Source organism: Dermacentor silvarum, chromosome 7 (assembly GCF_013339745.2).
Source record: "Dermacentor silvarum isolate Dsil-2018 chromosome 7, BIME_Dsil_1.4, whole genome shotgun sequence".
NCBI classification, from domain to species: Eukaryota; Metazoa; Arthropoda; class Arachnida; order Ixodida; family Ixodidae; genus Dermacentor; species Dermacentor silvarum.
Window position 1 is genome coordinate 44,120,870 of NC_051160.1, and position 23,000 is coordinate 44,143,869.

The 23,000-nt window shown below is 48.0% G+C and overlaps 1 protein-coding gene across 6 annotated transcripts in view; it reads right to left on the minus strand.

Moving 5' to 3' along the window:
• Window positions 1–23,000, minus strand: part of LOC119457964 (ATP-dependent RNA helicase TDRD9) — a 106,820-nt gene that overhangs the window by 62,585 nt on the left and 21,235 nt on the right. For all 6 annotated transcript variants that reach the window (XM_049670590.1, XM_049670591.1, XM_049670594.1 and 3 more), the window contains 8 exons: window positions 22,791–22,871; window positions 19,784–19,942; window positions 19,090–19,193; window positions 15,447–15,508; window positions 12,246–12,303; window positions 11,805–11,889; window positions 6,862–6,919; window positions 5,286–5,390 (listed from right to left, as the gene is read on the minus strand). In XM_049670590.1, the coding sequence (XP_049526547.1) occupies window positions 5,286–5,390; window positions 6,862–6,919; window positions 11,805–11,889; window positions 12,246–12,303; window positions 15,447–15,508; window positions 19,090–19,193; window positions 19,784–19,942; window positions 22,791–22,871 (712 nt within the window). The remainder of the gene's footprint in view (window positions 1–5,285; window positions 5,391–6,861; window positions 6,920–11,804; window positions 11,890–12,245; window positions 12,304–15,446; window positions 15,509–19,089; window positions 19,194–19,783; window positions 19,943–22,790; window positions 22,872–23,000) is intronic.

Sequence of the window (23,000 nt, forward strand, 5' to 3'; positions counted from 1 at the left end):
CAGAAACACAACTGCAATGAGTGACCACTGGAGAGATGAAAACGCAACGTAAGTTCACTCTTGACCACAGCACGCAGCGAACAACTATTCAGAGGAAGCACAAGAAAATAAATTTTCGACAGTCAGAGAAACACATTCCATTCAGACCCGTTGCACGTCTTATCAGACATTGCATTGTACTATGCGTCTTTGGAGTTCGACATGAGCGAACATTCATTGGAGAGTCCAGCAATCTCAATTAGTTAGCTCGTTGACTTTGACCAACTAATGCTTGTGGGTCAGTTGGCTGGCATGACTGCATAAAAAAGGCACATACAGTTGAACCCACTTTTAACAATATTCAAGTGCCATGAAAATTCCACTGTTATAACCGATAATTGTTATAACTGGGTTGCATTAAAAAAATGAAGGGATAGCTTAGCTGTTGAGAGAAAACTATAATGGCGGGAAGGCTAGTGCCCCTCCCCACCACCTTCCTTCTCCCGGCTGCTGAGTGTGTTAACTCATTTAAAGGGAAACTAAAGGCAAATACAAGGGACGTTCTGAAAGTAAGTTTCGTCATTTGTTTTCACACACAAACTTTATTGCCAAAAAATTATGTCCCCCATCATGACCTCTTTCACATAGTCGCCTCCAACATCGATATATTTCTCGTAGCGTGCTATCAGTTTGAAGAAACCACTCTGGTAAAACTTGGTGCCCTGTGATGCAATGAAGTGCCGCACAGCCTGCTCCATCTCAGCATTTGACAAGACATGACTTCTTCACCATACACGATCTGTAGGCATTCATGGATGACGGACACACGTGCCCATTTATACCGGATAACAGCATGCACTTCCATAAGCAACCACGTTGTCAGCATACGTCTGTCTGCCATCGTGATTTGTACTCGACAACCTCGGGCACGCCGGTCTGCCGCTACTCTCTCTTCTTCGGTGCTCTGTGCATGCGTCATTCCTCATCCGCTGAAGCTTGTTCTGTCGTTGAACCAGCAATGGGCGTGGATTCTTATGGCGATTGATGTTTCACATGGTGTACCATGTTCTCTTAAAAAAAAATGATGAAATTTATTTTCGGAACGTCCCTCGAATGTCGACGTGTACTGTTTAAGTACCATTGCAGAAACCTTGCAACACTTGGTTTGTGCCAAGAACAGACACTTTACGAGAAAATTGCATCTGAAGGGTCCGAATACCTTTATCGCAATTCAGATCTTCTGCCACCCAACCGAGGAGTGGTGACATTGCATACACCATCACCGCCCTTTGCTGCTCTCGGCGAGTAAAACGGCACCCAACAGACGGTGGTACGGTTTTTGCACAAGATGCATACGCATGGCCATGGAGAAACTGAGCCAAGACAGAGTGATGGATTCACCGCTGCAGCAGCTTTTGGTCAAGTGACATGGACCGTTCGGACATCCCACGATATCACATGGAAGTGGAATTTTCTGCTACTTGCAGTTTGTGTGAGTTTTGCGAACCAGCAAAACACCAGTGCAGCACTACGCAATAACGAAACTACTGAAACGCGAAAGCGCGGGCAGCAGAGTCGAGCGAAAACTAAACCTTTCAGCCGTTTGCTTCGTTGTCAAGGGTGACGTCACTGAGTTCGTTTTTTGAAAACTGAAATATAACTGGATAAATAGCATTTTCTTTCGTCTTATAATGCAATGCAATAATGTTTTTGTAACAAGTGGTTGAGTACTAGTGACAAAAATTTAAATGAGGAGTGCCTTCGTCATTGGGCAAGTACAAGAATGTCCCAGGGGAGTCTCTAGTATACTAATGTCCTGCAGTCGCCTCAATTTCTCGATTACTAAGGCTGTGTTCCCAATAATATTGACACCTTAAAGAGTCTCGAGCACTAATCTATCATTTTAGCTTGATTTAATATTTGCCTTTAGTGTAGACCACATGTAACAAGCCGCGGCTGTCGGCGTTCAAGAATGGCACTGCTATAACAACTGCAAAGCGGGGTCACAGGCGGCAAGTGACATGCGAGCTCTGCCAAGGCATCGCTTTGATGGCCTCAAACGGGGCCTTTTAAAAAATGGGAGAAGGCTCTCGCGGCAGCCTCTCGGCTTGAGAAGTTCACAAGAAACGCTGGGGCGAGATCACCACAAGCATCTCTCAACGTACTTCTCACTGGCTTGCACGAGAAAACCCTATGTCCGTTAGCTCTGCTTGCTTTACACGAAGCTTGTCAACATCCTTCTCCAAGGTATCCCAGTGCTCCAAGTAGTGCAGCGGAAGGTCCCTCGCGAAAATGAAACCCCGGAGGGACTGAATAATCTGCAGGGCCTCCTGCAATGACAACGTTGCGGCAGCCTGCTCTACCGTGTCATTGCTGCCGTCGTCAACGATTGCCTCATCAGTTAAAAGCCCTTCGTTTCCAAATCTATAGCAGTGTGCTTTCCTTTCACAGGCAACGTTGTACACTGCCGATGAACAGCGGGTGGATCAACCATCTTCTGTTTCGGTGGCGAGTCAAGCGAGGCCGAGGAATCATGTGGCCAGGAACAACTTCGACGCAGCCAACAAAGATGAGCCCGACACGCCTTAAACCGTTGGCAGAACTGCGCGGAATGAGAGGCCAGCCGGCCAGTGCACAATCTCAAAGCAGCACGCAGAGCTATCAGGCTATCAACTCAGTTGGCGCTTTCCATTCATGTTTCAAAGGGTGTTGCGGCGTAGAGCTATGGGTGCAGCCCACTCGCTTTCAGAGGGGTGGAGAGTGACGGGAGAAAGGCGCGCGGGGCTGGCGATGTGGAGAAGGCTGGAAAACAGCACGGCGGCGGCTCTAATTTGTTTTTTTTACAGCGTCAGCTGTTATGGGCTCATTCCAATAGCCGCTTCGGTTCATGTCGTTGTCCGCCGTGGCCGCCGCCGCCGCGTAACTGCTCTCGCCCGAAATGCAAAAAAAAGTACCCGCTCTCCGACGGGATCGAAAACCCAGGCCCGCTGCGTGGGAGGCGGATACTCTACCACTGAGCCATGCAAGTGCTTGCTATTGGGTAGCAGAAAGATGCCCTAAAACACTCCCAAGTGCGCAGGGGCAGACGACCCAAGCCTCCATCAGTTTGGTGGCGCCATCTAGTTAATGTGCCTGCAAACGCAGCGTGCCCGACATGTAAGTTGTAGTTGTAAGGCTTGATCGGGCTCAGCAGACTGCTGTGCAGAGAGCATTACAAGCCGCAGCTCGCCGTCGACGCCGGGAAGGCAGTTCAGATCGATCTCGTCAAAACGAGGCAAACAGACTGCCGCGAAGACCCTGTTGTGCGTGGTGCCCAAATTGGAGCTATTCTTGAGCTGCTCCACCCAGCTTACACTGTGACTGTGCTGCGTGTGCCGCACAGGCCTGTGACTTTTTTTTCTCTTCAAGGATTTTGCATTCCATTACCTTTTGGCACATACACCCAGTGGCCAGACTTCATCATTGTAACCGATTATGCGACCTGGGAATATTGTAGTAAGCAGGTTACTTAACCATAGAAAAAAAAGTTGACGGTGCAGCATCTTAACATTGTTGTAACCGATATACAGTATAGACTACTTATAACGTAACCGCTTATAGTGCAGGACCGGATATAGTGCGATCTTTTCAGACTCCCGTTAATTTTCCCATAGCACTCCATGTATACACGTATCGCTTATAGTAATGTTGCGGGAAACGAAATACCGGTTACAGTGTGGCTGCCTGGGAGTACGGAAGTCAGCGGAGACGGCGAACACTCCCCTCAAACGGGCGCCCCAAGGAGTGCTCGAGGAAGAAAGAGACGAAGGGGAGGAGAAGGGCACATGGTGTGAACGAACAGCCAGTGAGGCTGAAACCAGAATCTTGAGTGCGAGTCGTGAAATATCACGAAACGGCCACGAAACTGCCAACGCCGGCCAACGCTCGCTTCACGATAAGGGCAGTAAACGAAACTTCAGGGAGCGGGCAGCGCCGGCACGGCACAATGAAGGGCGCACGCAGAGACTGTGGAATGTGAGGGAGGAGGGCGGCAGGGAAGCGGATTTCACCTCGGCAGCTCCGCCGCTTCGGTGGCTCCCCTCGCCATCCCTTGTAGCTCCCTCACTTTCGACTGTCACCGCGCGCGCCCGCCGCCGTGCAGGCGCCGCCACTCCAGCTGGCCCGGCGCCAGCTTCCCGAAGTTTCGTTTTCTGCCGTTATCGGGAAGCGGGCGTTTGCCGGCGGGGGCAGTTTCGTTGGCCGGCCTGGGACAGCGCCGTTGCTTCCTCTGCGCCGTAGCCGCAGTGTGCAAGGTCAACACGTGACTAGAAAGTAGAGGAAGCATAAAGGAGAATGAAGGGTTCACTGCCATTTTTTACACATAGCTACGGTAGCGTGGCTGAGACGTCGGCACGTACACGCATGTTCCGGCGCAACGCAGAATCGGTGACCTTTCCATTTGAGAGAGGGTGAAATTTCCGCCGTGTTTTTTTTTTTTTTTGTTCGCGCGCTACGGGTCTCTCCTAAACTTGTCGCGGGATTGAATCCCGGCCACGGCGGTCGCATTTCGATGGGGGCGAAATGCGAAAACACTCGCGTACTTAGATTTAGGTGTACGTTAAAGAACCCCAGGTAGTCCAAATTTCCGGAGTCCCCCCCTACGGTGTGCCTCATAATCAGATCGTGGTTTTGGCACGTAAAACCCCATCATTTTTTTTCTCTCTCCTAAGCTTTTACTTTAGGAGCAATGCCGGTCGGAGGCGCCGCCGCGTGATTTGGTTCAAATTAACGAGATTCGACTGTAAATTGAATGCAAACGTTCTAGCTGCATTCCTCGACTGTCGCATTGTTGATTTGGTTATAGTGCGGAACCGCTTATAGTGCGGATATTCGCGACTCCGGCCACTTACGTTATAAGCGGTCTACACCGTATTGTTAAAACTGCTATCGTTATAAGTGGGTTCAACTGTACACGCCCTTTGTTGTGTGTACATTCCTGTCCTCTGTTCCCAAAAGTGTGCTCCAAACACGGTCAGCTTGTACTCCATTTCCCAAACTGGTCACAGGCTGGGGTCAACGACTTGACATCCCAGAGCTTGCTTACCAGATGAGCTACCCAACAATGAAAGGGCACTTTATTTTTTTAAATGAAGTTCTAGCACATTGAGCACGCAACAGTTATCTCTTCACCAGCTTGGTCGTGCAGAGCATGATGCTAACCATTCTCAGACTGAACCTTCTGCATAATGTAACAAGCGTGTCAAGCTCACACAGTTAATATTTTTCTCTCTCTTTATTTAACAAACAAACCACTGCTGGATACTGACCTTGCCTCTGCTTGCAGTTGGCCTTTGATGCCCACTCCATCTTGAGGCATGAGTACTTCGTCTCCGGGTCGCACACCAGGCACTTGGTCAGGCAGTAGTCAATAACTAAAGGGAAGCAAAATGTATTAACAGTGCACTGCACGTACACGAAGCGTAGTTTTGATGGACTATGTAAACGAACAGCTTTTATTTCAGCCAATTACGAGCTACAGCAATAAAGACCACTTGGTGCCAAAAATGAAGGCGTGACCCACAGTGACGATATCCACGGATGGGGAAGATCAAATTCAAATCTTATGCACGATATGTACAGACGAGGAAGGTGGAATTTACGTAGCGTACTAACACTAATTCCTCTGAGGGAGAATTGTGGCGCAACCGCATGCACGCGATTTTCGAGCGACAGCGACAAGCGACGGCGACGAGCGACAGGTTTTGCCGTCGCGGAGGGCTATCCGTCACTGTCGCTGGTCGTGTCGCCGATTTCTGGCCAGCCAGAAAATATCGCTTGTCGCCCGGAAGTCAGCGCGACGACATCCGCTGGGGACAGCGATTGCACAACAACATGGCAGCAATCAGTCTGCCCGCTTCGATATGAATTCGCTCTTACAACTTGCTCTCCGCTGTGAAAGCAAAAAATAAATAGTACAATCAGTCATCGCTTCACCTCATTGCTAGCTGAAGACTAAGTATGAGCGCTCTCTTGTCGTTATTATTGAGATCGGTTGTTTTGTTTTGACGCTGTTAGGCCCGAGACGCCACCGAGAACCGAGAAAGTGTTTTAAGTTTTACTCAACAGATGGCGCCAGGGCACCTTACGCTGGCGGCATGGGGCGGAGTTCCACTGGGGATGCATGGGACGGACTTTCACTGGGGATGATAGCATATTTTAGCTAGGTCTAGATAAAACATTGACATTTTCATAAAATTGAGATTTCTTTATGCACGCAAGATAACATTCATTCGCACAACAATGTAAATCCGTCACTACTCTTTTTCGCGATGTCACGTTCATGTGGTTGCTCCACGCCGCGACATGACAGCGCGACAGGGTGTGCCTGTCGCATCGCTTGAATATCGCGTGCATGCGGTTGGGCCTTTAGTGCGCCGATTCTTCTAGCTTTCAGTACATGCCACACTGTCCGACCGTGGCTGAGATGAACACACTCCTAGTCACCAGCCTTGTGATTTTGCTTCTTGCTCTAAAGCTCTTGGCGATGGCTTGGCTTATCAGTGTTTAGTTAGCGCACCAGGTGAAATGCTGCCCTGGCTCCACTCAGCCAATTGAGCAGAGCATGGCAGTGTGTCCCCCCCCCTAGCTTCTCCATTTTTTTTTCAGATAAACTCACTGTCCGTCTGTCGCGTTTCTAGGGGCTTTCTAACCTACCGTGCGTGGGTCAGACACGCACCGTCGATGTCACGACAGCATGACGGCCCACATGGTGAAGGCAGCGCAAACGTGCTTCGAGTATCCTTACAATTAATTGCTATCGTGATGAAGAGCTATTTCGTTACACTGGCGAGCAGTGAAGAACATTGCACGAAAACAGAAGCCAGCGGCTGTTCTGGTACTCACCGTACTTGATGTCTGGAACGGTGATGGAGCTCTCTGCTATGTTCGTTGACAGAATGATCTGTAGAGAGAGGGCAAATAAACGTGGTATCAACACACACAACTTGCTCCTGTATATACCATATGCACTTGTGCAAGGGCCCCACTTTTTTTTTTTTTTTTACGATCTTGAGAAAGTGTGGAACTTACACGAGTGCAGGCCATTTCCACCTAATTTCTTTCGCACCATGCGTAATCCCTGTGATCCCCTTGTACCAAAAGAGCGAATGCAATTGTTTACGTAATGCATTAAATTTTTTTTATTGCGATAGCAATTATATGGACACTCAAAAGCAGATTTCTGCCGTCGGCGTCGCCGTCGCCGTCGCCGTGAGGTTCCGTATGACGTCAATGGAGATGAAATCGTGGCCGCGCGCCGCCGAACGCTGTATGTGCGAGTGAAAGGGCGCGAGGGACGCGCTCTTTCACGGGGAGTGAACGCACGGCGGAGAACAAACGCGCGTTCTGCGCCGTGCTTCCTTAAGGGCTGCAGAAGTAGGCGTCTCTTTCCTCCTTTACAATCACCATATATGTAGAGCAAACGCGCCTTCTTCCGATGCGCGAGAGGCCGTGGGGGAGGGGGGGAAGGGGGAGGGAAGGGAGGCGACGTTTAGCTGCGGCACCAAGTGCCTATTTATATCAGAGGCTCCGGCAACAGTCACCAACGCCGCACGCATTTTGAGCGAACGCGGGCAAAATGCCGACGGCGTCGACAACAGTTCGGCGCGTTGCCGGTGCTGCTGCATGTCCAAGTTTATACAGCTGATAAAGCTAATATCATTACTCCGTATATCTCTCTACAAATTTGCTATCGCAATTGATGCGTCACCTTTCAGGTGAAACTGCGACAACTTTTTTTTCAACGCGTGCACGCCACGCAAGTGGTGCCCTGTCTAGTCCTCACTTCTGTTGCTGTTGCCGTTGCTCAGGCCTGGTTTGGCAGCACATTCGCGGACACAGTTGTGCTCTATGCCATCCATGGTGTTTTATATGCCTGTTATTTTAAAGCTTTCGACAGCAATGTCCGATGACATCACAGGCCACTTGCAGTGTCATTGGACATTTCTTTTTTTCCTTTTTTAACAGCGAAGCTGTTTAAGCCATCCGTAAAAAGTGCACGTTTCCTGAAAAGCCAGCCACGCCGTAGCCATGGCAACCAGGAGGGCGGCGACACCCAGGAGGGCGTCCAGGCCCATGCGCACGCGGTCTCTTTTATTGCGATAGCAACTATATGGACACTTCAACCGGATTTCTGCCATCGCCGTCGCCGTGAGGTTCCCTATAGATAAAATCTTCGCCGCGTGCCGTATGCCCGAGCGGAAGCGTGCGGGGACGCGCGCTATCACGGAGAGCGAACGCACTCAATCACCCACGCGCAAGCAAGGAAGCGGGAAGCCAGCGCCGGAGGGAGCGTGGGAGGGGGGGGGGGGGGGCGCACTTCTACTCTGCCAACAACCGCGCTCGTCGCTCGCTCGTCCGCACCGTCTCTTATCTCCACTGGGCTCTGACCTTTATGCGCCGTGCATTTGCCGCTCAGTTTCCGTTGAAGCGATAGACCCCACGTACCTTCGCCCGCGGCGGCGTATGCGCTCGCTGCCAGCGTTTTGACAGTCGTTGTCTCCAGTCATTCAGTGTGATCTATTCATGTTTGTTTGTGCGCGCTCACACCACGCTTGTTCATTCAGTTAGTAATAGTCGGGCCACATTTTCCAACGCACGTTACACATGCAATGCTGCCCGGATCGGCAGTGCAGCACTACAGGTGTGTCCCTTCGCACGCGCTGCCCACGGGAAGCGCTTTTCATCAACACCACCGTTTCACACGCGCCTTCTCGTGGTCATCGAGTCTCTCTTCATGTCGGTCTACTTATGCCGCATCACACCTGCTTACTTAATCAGCTCATGTTTACTACAATTCATATTGCTACCAAAGCCGCTCACCTTACTTCGTATGACATTGCTGTGTTGCTATCGCATTCATTGCTTCGCCCTTAGGGCGAAACTGTGACATTTTTTCGCCAGCTCCCTCCCCTCCCAACCTCCACCTCTCTTCTCTCCACGGCGCGCTGAGCCAGGAGAAAAAAAGGGGAAAGCTTGCACTAGGCCGTGCAAAGCTCAAGACACAGCGAAGCTGGCCGATTGATTGCGTCTCTTGGTTGTAGCTAGGTTGAACTTGGCTATGTCGAGGTTTAAACTTCGTTGTAGCTAGGCCTATACTCGTGTACGTCATCTGTGCTGGTACTGGAAAGGCTGCGGCAGTACTGGAAAGGTGCGCGGCGGTAGCGCGACGATGTGGGAGAGCATGACGTCATACCAGCTGTGGCAGCGGCAATAGCGCAGCAGTGGCATGATGGCGCAGCACGCCTTTCCAGTACTACCACAGCCTTTCCAGTACTAGCACAGATGACGTACACGAGTATAGGCCTAGCTACAACCAAGTTTAAACCTTGAAATAGCCAAGGTCAACCCAGCTACAACCAAGAGATACAATCAATCAGCCAGCTTCGCTATGTCTTGAGCTTCGCGCGGCCTTGTGCAAGCTTTTGCCTCTTTTTTGTTCTACTATTATTTTTTTCAGGAGGGGGGGTCTGCTAAGTTAGCATTGCAACTCTTACTTGAGTATGCATGGTAATCTCAACTTCAAATTATAATTCGCATGGAAAGAAATTATTGCTCGCAAAATGAAAGCACGCAGCAAAATTGCCAACTCTGCAAAAGTACGAAGCAACAGACCCCTTTCCTAAGTTTGCAAGAACGCTTCTCCGTATTGCATGCCTGCGAAAATGAGAGCAGCAGTGGTCATGATTGAAATTGCGACAATGTGTGGATTTTCTTCTGTGCCGAGTTTCATCATCAATGCACATCTACATTTCCTTTGTCATTAGAAAAAGCGAAATGTGCATGTGTGCACTGTTTGGAAATATGACTACGCCACGAACGTTTGTCAAGCTGCCTCGCGGGAAAGCTAGCTTTACAATAATTTTCTGCATATTCGAGCATATAACCATATTGACCCCTCCACTCTCAGTTACAATGATAAACTGAGAATAACTGAACGACCACGTTGTGGCCCCACTTAATTAAGCTTTAACTAGAGGCGTTCGAACAGTGCAGGTGCCAATTCGAATCGAATATGAGTGCAGTAAACCCTCGTGATAACGAAGCTGCTTTACTCGAATTACCACTTTATTCTAAATTTCTCCCAGTCCCGACCCGAACGCATGCATGTTGAACCAGATTACTCGAAGCATACTGATAAGCTGCTTTGCTTAGAACGGCCTGCCCTGGGGTGAGTGTGCATTCACGGCGGCGCACGACGCCTTTTACGTCGAGTCAAGCGTTCCGCGCCAGGCGAGCGAGCGAGCGACCCTCTCCGTCACCAGCACCGACGCTTTCATGCCGAGCGAGCAAGTGGCCCTCTTCGTCGGTGCACCCTTAATGGAGATAAGGGGTAGTACACTAACTCTAGAGGAAATGCTGGTAAAAAAATGTGGCAACCGCAAGGGCGCTGGCTTGTCGCTACCTCTCCTTTCTGCAAGGCTTAAAAATATCAAAAATTTAATGCAAAAAACAAGCATTTACACGTAGCATGTATGTATAGACAATGTGTAAAATTAATTTCCGTATATTTTTCAGAAACATCCGATGGCTACTTATAAAATTTTGATGTAAAATTTAGATGAAAAAAAAAAAGGATGCATTTGCAGGTGCCCGCCCTAGATGGTGCCGCCATACTGAGGGGAGGCTCGGGATCACGTTGATTGCGCGTCTTGCCCCTGTGCACCTGCACAGAGTAGCAGCACGGTGCCGCCCTTACGGTTACTGATTTCGATACATAAGCGCTAAGGGGAGCATTTCCTCTAGAGTTGATTATATTAACTATGTTTTTCACCATGCTGTGCCCGCACGTTATCAGTGGCGGCGAGCAGGTGCGCACTACCGGCGGTGTCGTGCGAGCGAGCGACCCTCTCCATCGGCGCACCCTTTTCCTCCTCACTGCGCACACGCGTTATCAGAAGCGAGCGACGATCTGAAAGTAATTACGCAACGGAAACGGACAAATGTTACTCCGCACCACTTTCCGCAATCACCAAAGTCATCCTAACCAAGACCCTATTGCTTTCCTCCGGCAGCTTGCACGAAGGAGCCAATCACGAAAGAAACATTCGATCCCAATCTGCCTCGATCGAAATCGAAAATGCGCCGCGTGACACTCTTATTAGACTTCCGCAAAGTGCGCGTGCCATTTCAGCTCTACTTTTTTACCTTTTACGGGGCAGTCGCATTTATCAAACTTTTTTGCCATCCCGTTCGCTTCGTTACATCGAGGGTTTACTGCACGTTTATTCGAGAACAATGACGACCCGGATATGAAATTGAATATTTTCTCATTTGTGAGGCAACATTAAATACAAAAATTGCATGGAGTCCGTTTGGCAAAAAGAAATGCGGCTTGGATACAGTGGCACACGCATGTATTACTGGTCACAATTGTACGTCCAATTGCTTTTTGTTATCTAGGGCACCACAACAACGACAGTAATGAAATACGGCAACGGCGTGTTAGTAGGTGCACACAAAATGTCTTCCCTGAAAAAAAAAGTAACCTGTACCACATACGAACTGAGAGCACAGACTGTTTAATTCGTATTTGAAATTTCAAACATCACAATACCTTAGTTCTAACATTTTGCAGTTACGTCTGTTCTGGAGACGCAGCGTAGTGGAGGGGCTCCAGGTATTACGGGCTTTGCAACTAGCGCGGAGGACATGACAAACAATGAGTTTTCTTGCTTTCTGCGAGACAGAAATCTGACGCCAGCAGCCGAGAAACTAAACCAACAAGCACTGTGCTCGGTCGTGACCAAATTATATAAGCGAATCAATCATTTCAGTCTTTGAAGTACCTTTCGGTGCCCCTTGGCAGGAGCCAGAAAGACAGACTGCTGCTCCTGCTGAGTCACGGTGGAGTGCAGGGGGAGTATCGTCCACCTAGAGAGAAAGAAAGGGAGAGAAACTCATTTTATTTATTAAAGTCGGGAGAGGAAGAAACTAAGGCAAACAGAAAAACGAATTAAGAGTAGTGTTTCCCGCTGCTGTTGCACTGCGAAGGAAGTCATGAAGCCCTCACTGTCATGCGTGCCTATCAGAGACGAGGTGACGAGAACGGCACATTCAGCACAGATTTAGTGCAAAATGTAAATGAGAGTTGCGGGCTTTTGCAGTAAACAAGGGCCCGTTGATGTAGTAAGTTTGCTTTAGACGTTTGATAATTAAACCTACGGTAAATTCTAATACTGTTTCCAGTCCTGGGAAATTCGTATTGTTGAGGTATTACTGTACTGTACCTCAGCGAAATACAGTCCTCTCGAAGCATGTCGGTGAACGCTGAGATCTCTTCGTAGCCTGAAAAAAAGATTGAAAAAAATGCAACAGGCAATTACTTGAACAGGAGCAACAGCGGTCACATCCATTAACCAGACCTGTAGACCAAATGATACAAAGAAAATATGAATACCAAAGCCAGAAAATAGCACTAAAGTCTAATCAAGACACCTATACCAAAATCATCCTTTGTGTTTGAAGACCTTGCCTTTGTTTATTGAAAAAAAAATGCAGAACGCTTTCTGGTCCGAAAGTTTTGTAATAAGTGTATCTAAGCGACAAAACGCAGGGAAAAATAAAAATTATGTCCCACTAGGAGTCTTTGGCAATGAATCGAGGGCTTTTCTCATAATGTGCCAACAACTCAAGGTGTTGTAAGCAGCATGTCGCTCTTCAGACATCTTAATTCACTATCTTAAACAGTGTGAAATATGGCCACAGATTATTTGAAGACCATTTTTGTGCCACCCGAAGCAGGTTATGTGCATCGGGCAGCGTGCTCGAAAGATACAGCACAGAAGCCCAACCTCAGCATGATTTGTGAAATTTCAGGGAGCGCCATATTCAATTGTGCCCCAGAGTCTACAAAGCATGTACAGTAATAGCTCGATGATACGAATCTCACGGGGTCACGAAAAATATTCGTATTAGCCGAAATTCGTATCATCGAAACACAATTAAAACTACTGTCGAATCTCGATAATTCGAACTCGAAGGGGCCCGAAAATTTGTTCGAATTAAAAGGACGAATTTTTGAAGTATTCGTGCACCATAGCACGATGCACGAACGGTGCGAGTCGTGAAATATCGCGGCGCGAAAGCGCATAGCAAGCGCGGGCCACGAAACTGCCCACGCCGGCTAACGGTCGCTTCCCGATAACGACACAAAACGAAGCTTCAGGGAGCGAGCGGGCGGCGCCGGCACACACGGGTACGCGCGGAGACTGTCGAAGGTGAAGGAGGAGGGCGGCATGGAAACGGATTTGGCCGCGTTAACTCCGCCGCTTCGGTGGCTCCCCTCACCCTCCCTCTCAACTCCCTCGTAGCTCTCTCACCTTCGACTCCGTGTGCACATCTCCGTGCGCGCCCGCCTGCCGTGCTGGCGCCAGCTTATTTTAGCCGCCCCCTGAAGTTTCGTTTTCTGCCGTTATCGGGAAGCGAGCGTTTGCAGGCGTGGCAGTTTCGTTGGCCCGACTGTGCCTCCGCCGCTGCTTCCCTCTGCGCTGCTGCCGCAGCGTGCAAGGTCAACATGTGACTAGAAAATAGAGGAGAAGGGTTCACTGCCATTTTATCCGCGTGGCTGAGACGTCGGCACTAGTGTGTGCTAGAATACGGTTGTCTAGAACACTCTAGTCGGCACGTCCACGCTTGTTCCGGCGCGATGCAGAAACGGCGACCTTGCAATTTGAGAGAGGGTGAAATTTCCGCCGCGGGTTCTTTTTATTTTTTTTTCTCCGTTCCTTCGCGCGCGGCATTGAGGGGTCTCTCCTGAGTTTTTGCTCTATGGCGGTGTCGGAGCAATGCCGGTCGGAGGCGCCGCCGCGTGATTTGGCGCGCTGCTAAGAGCATTGTCGGTGCGCGGTATGTTCGAAATAAGCGTGTTCGAATTGACGTTGAACGAAAGCACGTTTTTCATGATAGTCTCGCTGTGCAACAATTGTGCTCAGTGCTGACGTTGCGAGGCCTAGCTCCTTAGCCAACTCCGTCCGCATCCTCTTGGGATCCTCATCGACCTTTCGAAGAATGTCTAATTTCTCTTTAAAGGAGAGTGCTTTCCGCTTGGGAGACATAGCTCGCTGCGACTAGGCAAAATGGCGCAAACACGAAGAACGCGGCCCGAAGCGCAGCAGCCACTCCATCTGACGGCTCGCAGAAAAGGAGGAAAAGTACAAAAACACCAAAAGCGCCACCGCTTCAAAGTCTTCCCGCCCAGTCGCGGAGTCCGCGCTGTCCGGCGCCGCGCCTCCGCACCAAAAGAGGACGCGAGAAAGCGCGTGACTGCGCGCTGTTCTTTCGCGGCCGTCGGTGGGGCGGCGTTTATTCGTATCAACCGAACGGTTCTTACGAAAATAAATTCGTAAGAACCGTTCTCTAGCATGTTGCAAAGTAATGGGGCTCGGCCAGGACCACAGAAAAATTCGTATCATCCGGAAATTCGTATTAGCCGTGATCGTATCATCGAGCTTTTACTGTAATTACCATTGCGGACACACATATTTTAGAATAATTTTATCACTTATTTTTCTCAATGTCAAAATATTCCCTGTAAAACATTCTGGTTTCTACAGGAAACACTAGATCAGTAAGGGTTAACAATAGGGGGATGCAAATACCGAGCTTCGAATCGAATCAAGAAAAAAATGAGCCGTACAACGAATCAATATCGAATATCAGAAAATATTTCACAAAATTTTATGCTTACAACCTTTGGGCACGAAAGTATGGGGCTTTACATGCTTGGGAGTCTCCTAGCATTGTCTAACAAGAAACTAGCACGCTATCAGCAACATAGGTACACAGAAATCAAGACATACAGTACGGCCTAGTCTTAAAGGGAACACCAAATTAGTACGCCAGCACTGATTACAGCTCAATTCTAGTATACAATGTTCTGCAAAATATTTTTTATCAATATAATTTCTCTTGAATAGAATCGAGTGCTTTTTTTTTTCTCCTCTGACACTAATGAATTAGTGACACTCTGTTGTACTAAAGACCAATGAGGTTCTCAGTTTAGTAGTGGACCTGTGTTTTGCAGCAATTCTTTATTTATTGCGAAGAAAGTTTTGCTTTACAGTCTTTCTCCAAAATGCAGAAGGGCTACCCCAACTTTACGGCAGGTGGTTTATCGTAAGGCCAATCTGCGCGACAGCCCAAAGGATCGCGCATCACTTGACTGGCGTTGCCAGCGCCGAAAGTAAAGAGCAAGCGCCATTCGCTTCGCTTCATTGTTAGGTTCGGTGCTATTTTTTGCAGCAGGTGATAAAACCCATGACAATTTGCAACTTGCCCTTTCATGACAGTTCTGAGGCACTATGCAATAAGAAATCGCTGCCAGGAATGAAATTGTTGTCGTCGTTGCTCTCAACTACACAAATGCTCAGATTGCTGCTAGCAGTGAGATGTTTCTGGACTTTCAAAACACTCTCTGTCCTGCCACTCACCGGGAAGGAAGACAAGGACAGCACCGCGATTCGGAGCAAATCTCTCCTTGTTCACATCAACCCTGCGAGAAAAAAGAATTAAAAAATAAATTAAATAAAACAGCAGAGCTTCAGTGGCTATACTGTATCTGAACTCATTTTACTGCACCAGCAGTTAATTTCGATGGCTTGTGCCAGACCCCAACTTTATGCAAAATTCCTGCATTCTTGTGAAAACGGGATGACAGCAAAGGAATGACAATGACTGCAAGATGACAATGATGGCAACATGACAATGACCGCATAGCAACTTTGACGGTACGACAACCATGGTTGTCACGGTGACGATGGCAGGATAATGACAATGATGGCTTCACAACATCATCCACAATGACAAGTAAGTGATGATAATAAAAACAATGACAGTGAGATAACGACGTGACGACATTGGTGTGATGGCTTTAAGCTGCATTTTAACCATATCCTATACTATAGAACAACGCATGGATCGGGCCTAACTCTGAATGCTGCAGTGTAACTGAACCGGATGGACAGACGGACTAATCAGACCTAGCTCTGAATTCTTGGTTGCAGGCACAGTTAACGAAAGAAATGTCATGTGTTCCATGTCATGCTGAAATGAGTCAAACAGCTGTAGCATTGGAGCCCACGCTGCCACTGCTTACAATACCAGTGTTTTGGCAGTGACTGTCTCCAGTCATTAAACAAATAGGGGCGTGCAAATGTTCGAAATGTTGAACACGAATCAAAAAGCTTTTGCTATTCAGTTCAAAATCAAATAGAGAATTTTGTTATTCCAAGTTTTAAATACAGTAGCCGATGGATTTCTCGGACACCTAAAATTTGGACCTGATGGATATTCTGGACTTCATAAATGCACCGTCAGGGTTCCCGTAGAGCTCATTGATTTTCGCAGGCCCATGTTTCGGACGAATTTAGGCCTCAAATGATCGATTTTCCAGACTAAATAGCTCGTTCTGAGCCTCGCTACCTAATCTTAGAGGCCATGCTGTTGAATTTCCCGCTGGCTTGGCTTCTAGTTGCCCGTTATATAGCCTCCAAGATTGGGAAGCGCACGCTGCTATCTTCTCGTCTCGGAGGCCGTGCCTGCTCTTCCTTGGCTGACAAAACGGCTGACAAATGGAGCGAATTGTCCACGTGGCCTGCGCTTTAGTGGTTACAACGTCACGCGTGTCGGAGGTGCCGGAGCTGCTGGAATGGAGACGGGTGGGGGAGAGAGGGAAAGAGTGTGGCGACGGCGCCTGTGCTTCTGTGGTTATAACGTCACAGCGTCGGGAGGTGCTGGCGCAGCTGCAGCAGCGGTTGCCACAGATGCACGAGAGGTGCAGTGACCACGACGGCGCTTGTGTCGGCGTAGTGTGGTGCAGTGTGAAAAAAATGCATGAATTCATAATGTATACAGCCCGTGCATGCAACCTAAACAGCTTTGCTGGTAATCCGTTCCCGTAAGAATGTTGCTGGCACCACAATTTTTAGGGGCGAAGCTCCTTAGGGCGTGGGTCTGTCCTTCCTCCGATGTAGTATGTAGCCACCAGTAGTTTTATGAAGTGTTCACTAGATGGCGTAAGTGTCGATCTTTCTATATATAAGTGTATATAATGTCACTAGATGGCGCTAGTTTTTCGTATAGTTGATGAGAAAACCTACAATGTAGTGCGACGGGTTACCGCTAGGGGGTGTTATAATAAAAGGTGCTCGCTCTTGGCGCGCTTTCTCTTTCGCTCGGAGTCGCCGGATGGAAGACGAGGCTGCAGAGCGGAGAGCGCGGAAGGCGGCGGCGGCGCGCTACAATGCAGTGCGACGGGTTACCTCTAGGGGTGTTATAATAAATGGTGCTCGCTCTTGGAGCGCTTTCTCTTTCGCTCGGAGTCGCCGGATGGAAGACGAGGCTGCAGAGCGGAGAGCGCGGAAGGCGGCGGCGGCGCGCTACAATGCAGTGCGATGGGTTACCGCTAGGGGTGTTATCATAAAAGGTGCTCGCTCTTGGCGCGCTTTCTCTTTCGCTCAAAGTCGCCGGATCGAAGACAAGGCTGCGGAGCGGAGAGCACGGAAGGCGGCGGCGGCATGCGTTCGCAGGCAGAATCCCGCGGTGAGAGCCCGCGAGGCCGCGGCTTCACGACAGGCAGCGTGGTGGTGGCGCGAAGACCCGGTAGTGCGAGAACGAGAGGCAGAAGCCGCGCGGCTGCGGCGCGAAGCGGATCTTCAAAATGTAAGGAACAGGGAATCGGCGCAAAAGCGCGCATATCGACAGGCAGATCCCGAGGCTGTGAGAGCTCGTGAAGTGGCCACAAAACACATCAGTCGAGCTCGGTCCCAAGGTGCCGACGCGCGTTTCAAATACTGGGCGAATTACTCGGAGTATTCACGGTTTACCGATGATCCCTCCGAAGCTTCGCCCCATCATCATCATTTACCTCGTGGATATGCTGTGATTTTTTTCTTCTTTTTTTCGGTCAGCACTATCGTCATAATCACTTAATGTGGAATGTTTTCTTTTTCTTTCTTGCTCTTCTTTGTTTCTTTAAGTTTTGATTGCTGTTTTGCATATGGTGTGTCCACAGAGCAGGTGTGTCTCGGAGACTGCGCATCTTTGTGTGTGCTTGTGCAACTTCGCATTTGTGTGATCGGCGCCACTCACTGTGCCTATATGGGACATCTCTGCCAATGGAGATCGTCAACGTGGTGGCACTCTTGTTCACTGTATACGGAGACAACGTCACTCTTGCGCGAATCCAAGCAAATCTCATCGCCTCCAAGCGTTCTATGACAGAGGGCATTATTAGACATTTTTTTAAGCCACTCTAAGCTTAACAGATGTTCATTTTTGGGGTGAACGCGTTTTTCGGACTGTTCGATTTTTCAGACTATATTTCAGTTTCCGCGAGGTCCGCAAAATCGGTCGGCAACTGTATTTGTTTCTGTTCAAATATAAGAGATAATACTTATTGGACACCGATATAAGTGATTTGTCTGAATGATTCTGCTGCGGGACATCTGCAAAGGCCCCAGTTCCCGAGTGAATGCACCAGGCACAAAATTTCTCCTCAATTATTCCAGTCATTCAATACAAATGCCTCACTTTAAGGATATACAGTAAAGCCTTGTTCATATGTTCTGGAAAAAAAAAAAAGGAAGAGAGAACATACCGACAAAATGTCTCATCCAAAGTCAATAAAACAATTCGGCAGACTTAACTGCCGTCGACATCTACATAATGCGAAGCGTTATGCAAAGTGTTGTAGCACAAAACACCGACGCATGCTTAAGACTAGCATTGTTTTTTGCGGCTTCGGCAAGCTTACGTTTGTGCTCGACTTCGGCCTGGGTCAACAGTCTCTTTGGGCAAGGCATTTCGGAGAGATTAGCTCGTACCAGAAGAGGAAACCAACAGCGTGCAGGCATTTTCACGTGACATGAGAGGGCAAGTACGACTGGGGAAGCTGCCGTGGTGGGCACCTACTGCTCTTGATCACCCATGCCTCGCACCTATTCCTGTTTACAAGGGATCTAGCGACCCCTATATAGTTTGTCGTGGTCAAAGTGCTAAGAAATTGGTGAACTTCAAAAAAAAAAAAGATATAATAAATGAAGTATCAAAATCCCATTGCAGGAATGAACTTACTTTTGCTCCACCGCTTCGATCTTGTCAAAGACCTTGATAAGACGGTGGGCAATGCGAAATGACTCTGGTGCGATACTGGGGTCGTCCGGATCAAACTCTGGAAGCTGTCGGCATGAGTCATAGGAAAAAAAAATGCGTCATTGTATAACAAAGCATCCATGCTGTACCAGAACCATTATTTTGCTATACAGCCGCCAACCAATAGTTTGGACAGGTTTCTAGGAATTGAGTTCAACAGCTTTAAGAAACACCAATGGCAAACAATAAATTGAGCTAGATTAAAAGATTAGGCTTCTGTAACATCATTCGTAGCAAGAACAGAGCTTTTGCAAGCGAGAAAATGACAAAAATAAAAAATCGCAGAGGCCCTACCTATGGTATCCCTCATCATGTAACTTCGGCAATGGCCACATAGCGGCATAGAGGGACATCACGTGGAAATTACGTCAATTCATCTATTTCGGCATGTGCCATTCAAATTGACGAGCAGCAGCGTCTGAGACCTTTGGTGGCAATTTTCTACGCAACAAGGTCATATACTGGCACAGAGCGAATGACGATACACTTCTGGACAAATAACGTAGCGATCTAGTTCGGTTTCAAATTTTCCTTCAGTGGCCCTTTCAAAACAGCAAAGTGCTGACTCCACCAGAACTGTGACGTCCAGGTCTGGCAACAGCGCCAGAGTGCTTACCTCGCCCAGTGTCCGCAGGCTGTCAATGTAGTACTCCTTGACCTCCTTCATCTTGCCCGAAATTTCAATGATTGGCGCTGACACCAGTCGCTCACACAGTGACGACGAGAAGTACTCCGCAAAGTACTCTACGTTGATCGTGGCTGACATAAGGATCACCTGCAATTGATCCACCGTAGACGCAAGCTTGGAACAATGGTACAGATTCACGCTTCAAATCCAGTCAAAAAAAAAGAAAAGAATTGGCATATAAGAATTGGAATATCTATGGATTTGGTGCTCATTATGGGCAGTACTGCATCTACAATTATACCGTGCACCTTTTTTCCACGTAAGTGGGTCAAAAGATTGCTCTGCGTTTCAACTGGATGCAAAACAAAAAACGTTTTGGTATAGTTACAACAAACTGACATGCTCAAACAATTTTTTATAAGAAAATCCACTAAGCTTAGCCGAAAGCAAAATTCAAGGACGCTTAAGCAGCGCGTAAAACATCAGGGCTTTCAAGGCCTGGAAAATGGCAGTTTCGTATTCAAAGGTTTACCAAAGCATTCAAGGGTTGCTTTGGACCCTGGTTAACATTCTGTCTAAAGTCTGGTACAAGCCTTTCTGCATTCTGTCCCAATTGAAATGCAGCCATCGCAGCAGGGGATAAAACCTGCGGCCTTGCGCTCAGCAGCAGAACCCCCCATGTGATGGGTTAACTCGTCGTTACCGCGAGAAAATGGTATTTTTTTATAGGTTTCAGAGAAACCTTCTTTGCCACTACAATTAATATTCTAACACATATTGCAGCATAGCAAATTGTACATAATGAAATGCTTTTTCCAAAAACATACGTTGCAACGCAAAAAAATTTTATTAGGTAACGCATTAAAAATTCCACAAAGTGCCATTTTGGTGACCAGTTGATAAAAAAACAATAAAAAAGCATGATATCTACAAAAGCATTAATATCAAAGGAAATTCAGAATATACATTTCAAAGATAAATCACCCAGGAATAGTGTCTGAAAAAATGAGTGCTCAGAGCACCGCGTTTCTTCGGATGCAAAAAAGAAACTAAGACCAGGAACTGCTTCATCACTCGTGACATGCGGCGAAGCAGTTCCTGGTTTTTGTGAAGCGTAGGTGCACTCCGCATTTCTTGCGCAAATTTTTTTTTTTTAATCCAACTTTGCGGCCCTCGTAACGCATTTTGTAGTTTCGCTTTTTCGGCATCTTCTCAGGATTGTCTGATGAGCAGTCCAATAAACTTCACCAGTTCGTCTGGAGCCGCATCTTTCCAGGACCCATCTTCTCGCTCAGTGTAGCTGGGCAATTCTAGAATATGCATCCAAGCATATTTGTTTCCATTTTTCCAGATGGTCTTTATCCCCTCCGCAGTGAAAAAGAGCAGAAAGAAATCCCGCGCTGTTGTAAACCGTCTTGCGCTGCTCTGTAGTGCTTGGCCAATACGTGTTCAGGGCTGCGTGCTTGGCGTGCAGTGAATTTTCATTGCTGCCGCTGGCAGCACATCCTGACCAAGCAAAGTACATACCCTGCAGATAATCAGTGTAGCTCTCAGGTTGTGCACAAAGATCGGCAGATAAGCACGCACGAGGAAGGAGACCGCTCAAGGCCGTAAAGGAAACTCGCCAATGAATAGCTGCGGATGTCCCGGGATGACTGAAAACACTGTCGCAGTCAGAGCTTCAATCTGGTTTGCGATGATCTTCAGACACGTATTTCAAGTCCTCAACACTAAACTCAAGCGCGGGTGCAGCTTATTTCCGGGCGGGACGCTTTTCTCACGGTGCAGTCGCGCGGGCCGCCGCCGCCATGGGAGCGACTTTCAAAGAATGTGTAGTAACACTGGCAGCGACCCTCGCCGGGATTTTACAAGTAAAGCTAAACCGAAACTCTTGGAAATTGATTGAAAACTGCCAGATCCACATATTGGACATGCAGTGGACCTTCATAAATGCACTTTGGTAGAATAAAACTTCATGGAATCCACACCAAAGCTCACTATTGAACAGCTAGCACCATTTTAGGGTACTTATCACTGCTCAGCACTGTCAGATAGCAAAGCCAACAGCATAATTTGATTCTTGACTTGCTGGGAGTCTTCTTTCTTCTTCTTTCTGGGGTTTAACGTGCCAAAACAAGTTCTGATAATGAGGAATGCTGTAGTGGAGGGCTCCGGATTAATTTTGACCACCTCGGGTTCTTTAACACGCACTACAAAGAACCCCAGTCACTTCATCACAAAAATTAGATGTTAGTGGCGCACCTTTTAAGTGCGAAGCACTTCAGGGGCCCAGGCTGTCGGCGTCTGTCGCGTGATCCCGCTCAAAAACAAGTGCTCAAAGCAAGTGCAGAATTGATCAAAACCGGTTCAAAATAAACTAACATGATTCAGAATAATTTAAAAGACAGAAATAATCAAGCATTAAGCACATTAATTAACAGAAATTCGTTAAAATCGCTTCTAACTATCATCAGCAAAGCCTTTGGCTCCATGTGCGTGGTAGTCTGGCCCTATGTGCGTGGCGGTTTCCCACCAGTTGTGCCTTAGCACAGGTGTCAAAACAGATTATGGATTGCTAAACACAAGATAAACACAGGATAAAACAAGATAAACACAAGGGAAATGCAAGGAAAACACCGGCGAATCAATGCTCCACACTCCCCGGGCTTTCATGTTGAGTGGAACTGCATTAGCACCGAGTTTCTTTTTTTTTTTCTCTCGAGGGAGGCAGCCACGCGCCTTTTCACTACAACACGCGCATTAGTTCGCAAAAAGGTCCATAGAAAATCATAACATCGCCAGAGCGGGAAAATTTAAACTGATTCTAAAAGTGGAGAGTGCCTGGACTAACCACGGGGTAGCACTAAGTGCATAAGAAACTACTCCAACATGTTCAAACTGGCAATTTAAAGCATCGATCACCGGTGAACTGAATAGGCATGGTAACGAAAGAGTTAGGCGGTAGACTCAAAGAAAAGTCATTAGACCAACTGACCTTGACACCACGAGAGTTGGACCACAGGAACTTGCGCACCACAAGCAGGAGGAAGTCTGTTTCTTGGTCTCTTTCGTGCACCTGGTGGGAAGAGAGTCACAAAAAAGAAAAATAAGCAACTTGTAAGCCCTAACACAGGCAAGCTCAAATCATAAATCAAGGGGACGTGTCACAGCAGAAAGACTAGCATTGTACAAAGCCGTGAAGGCA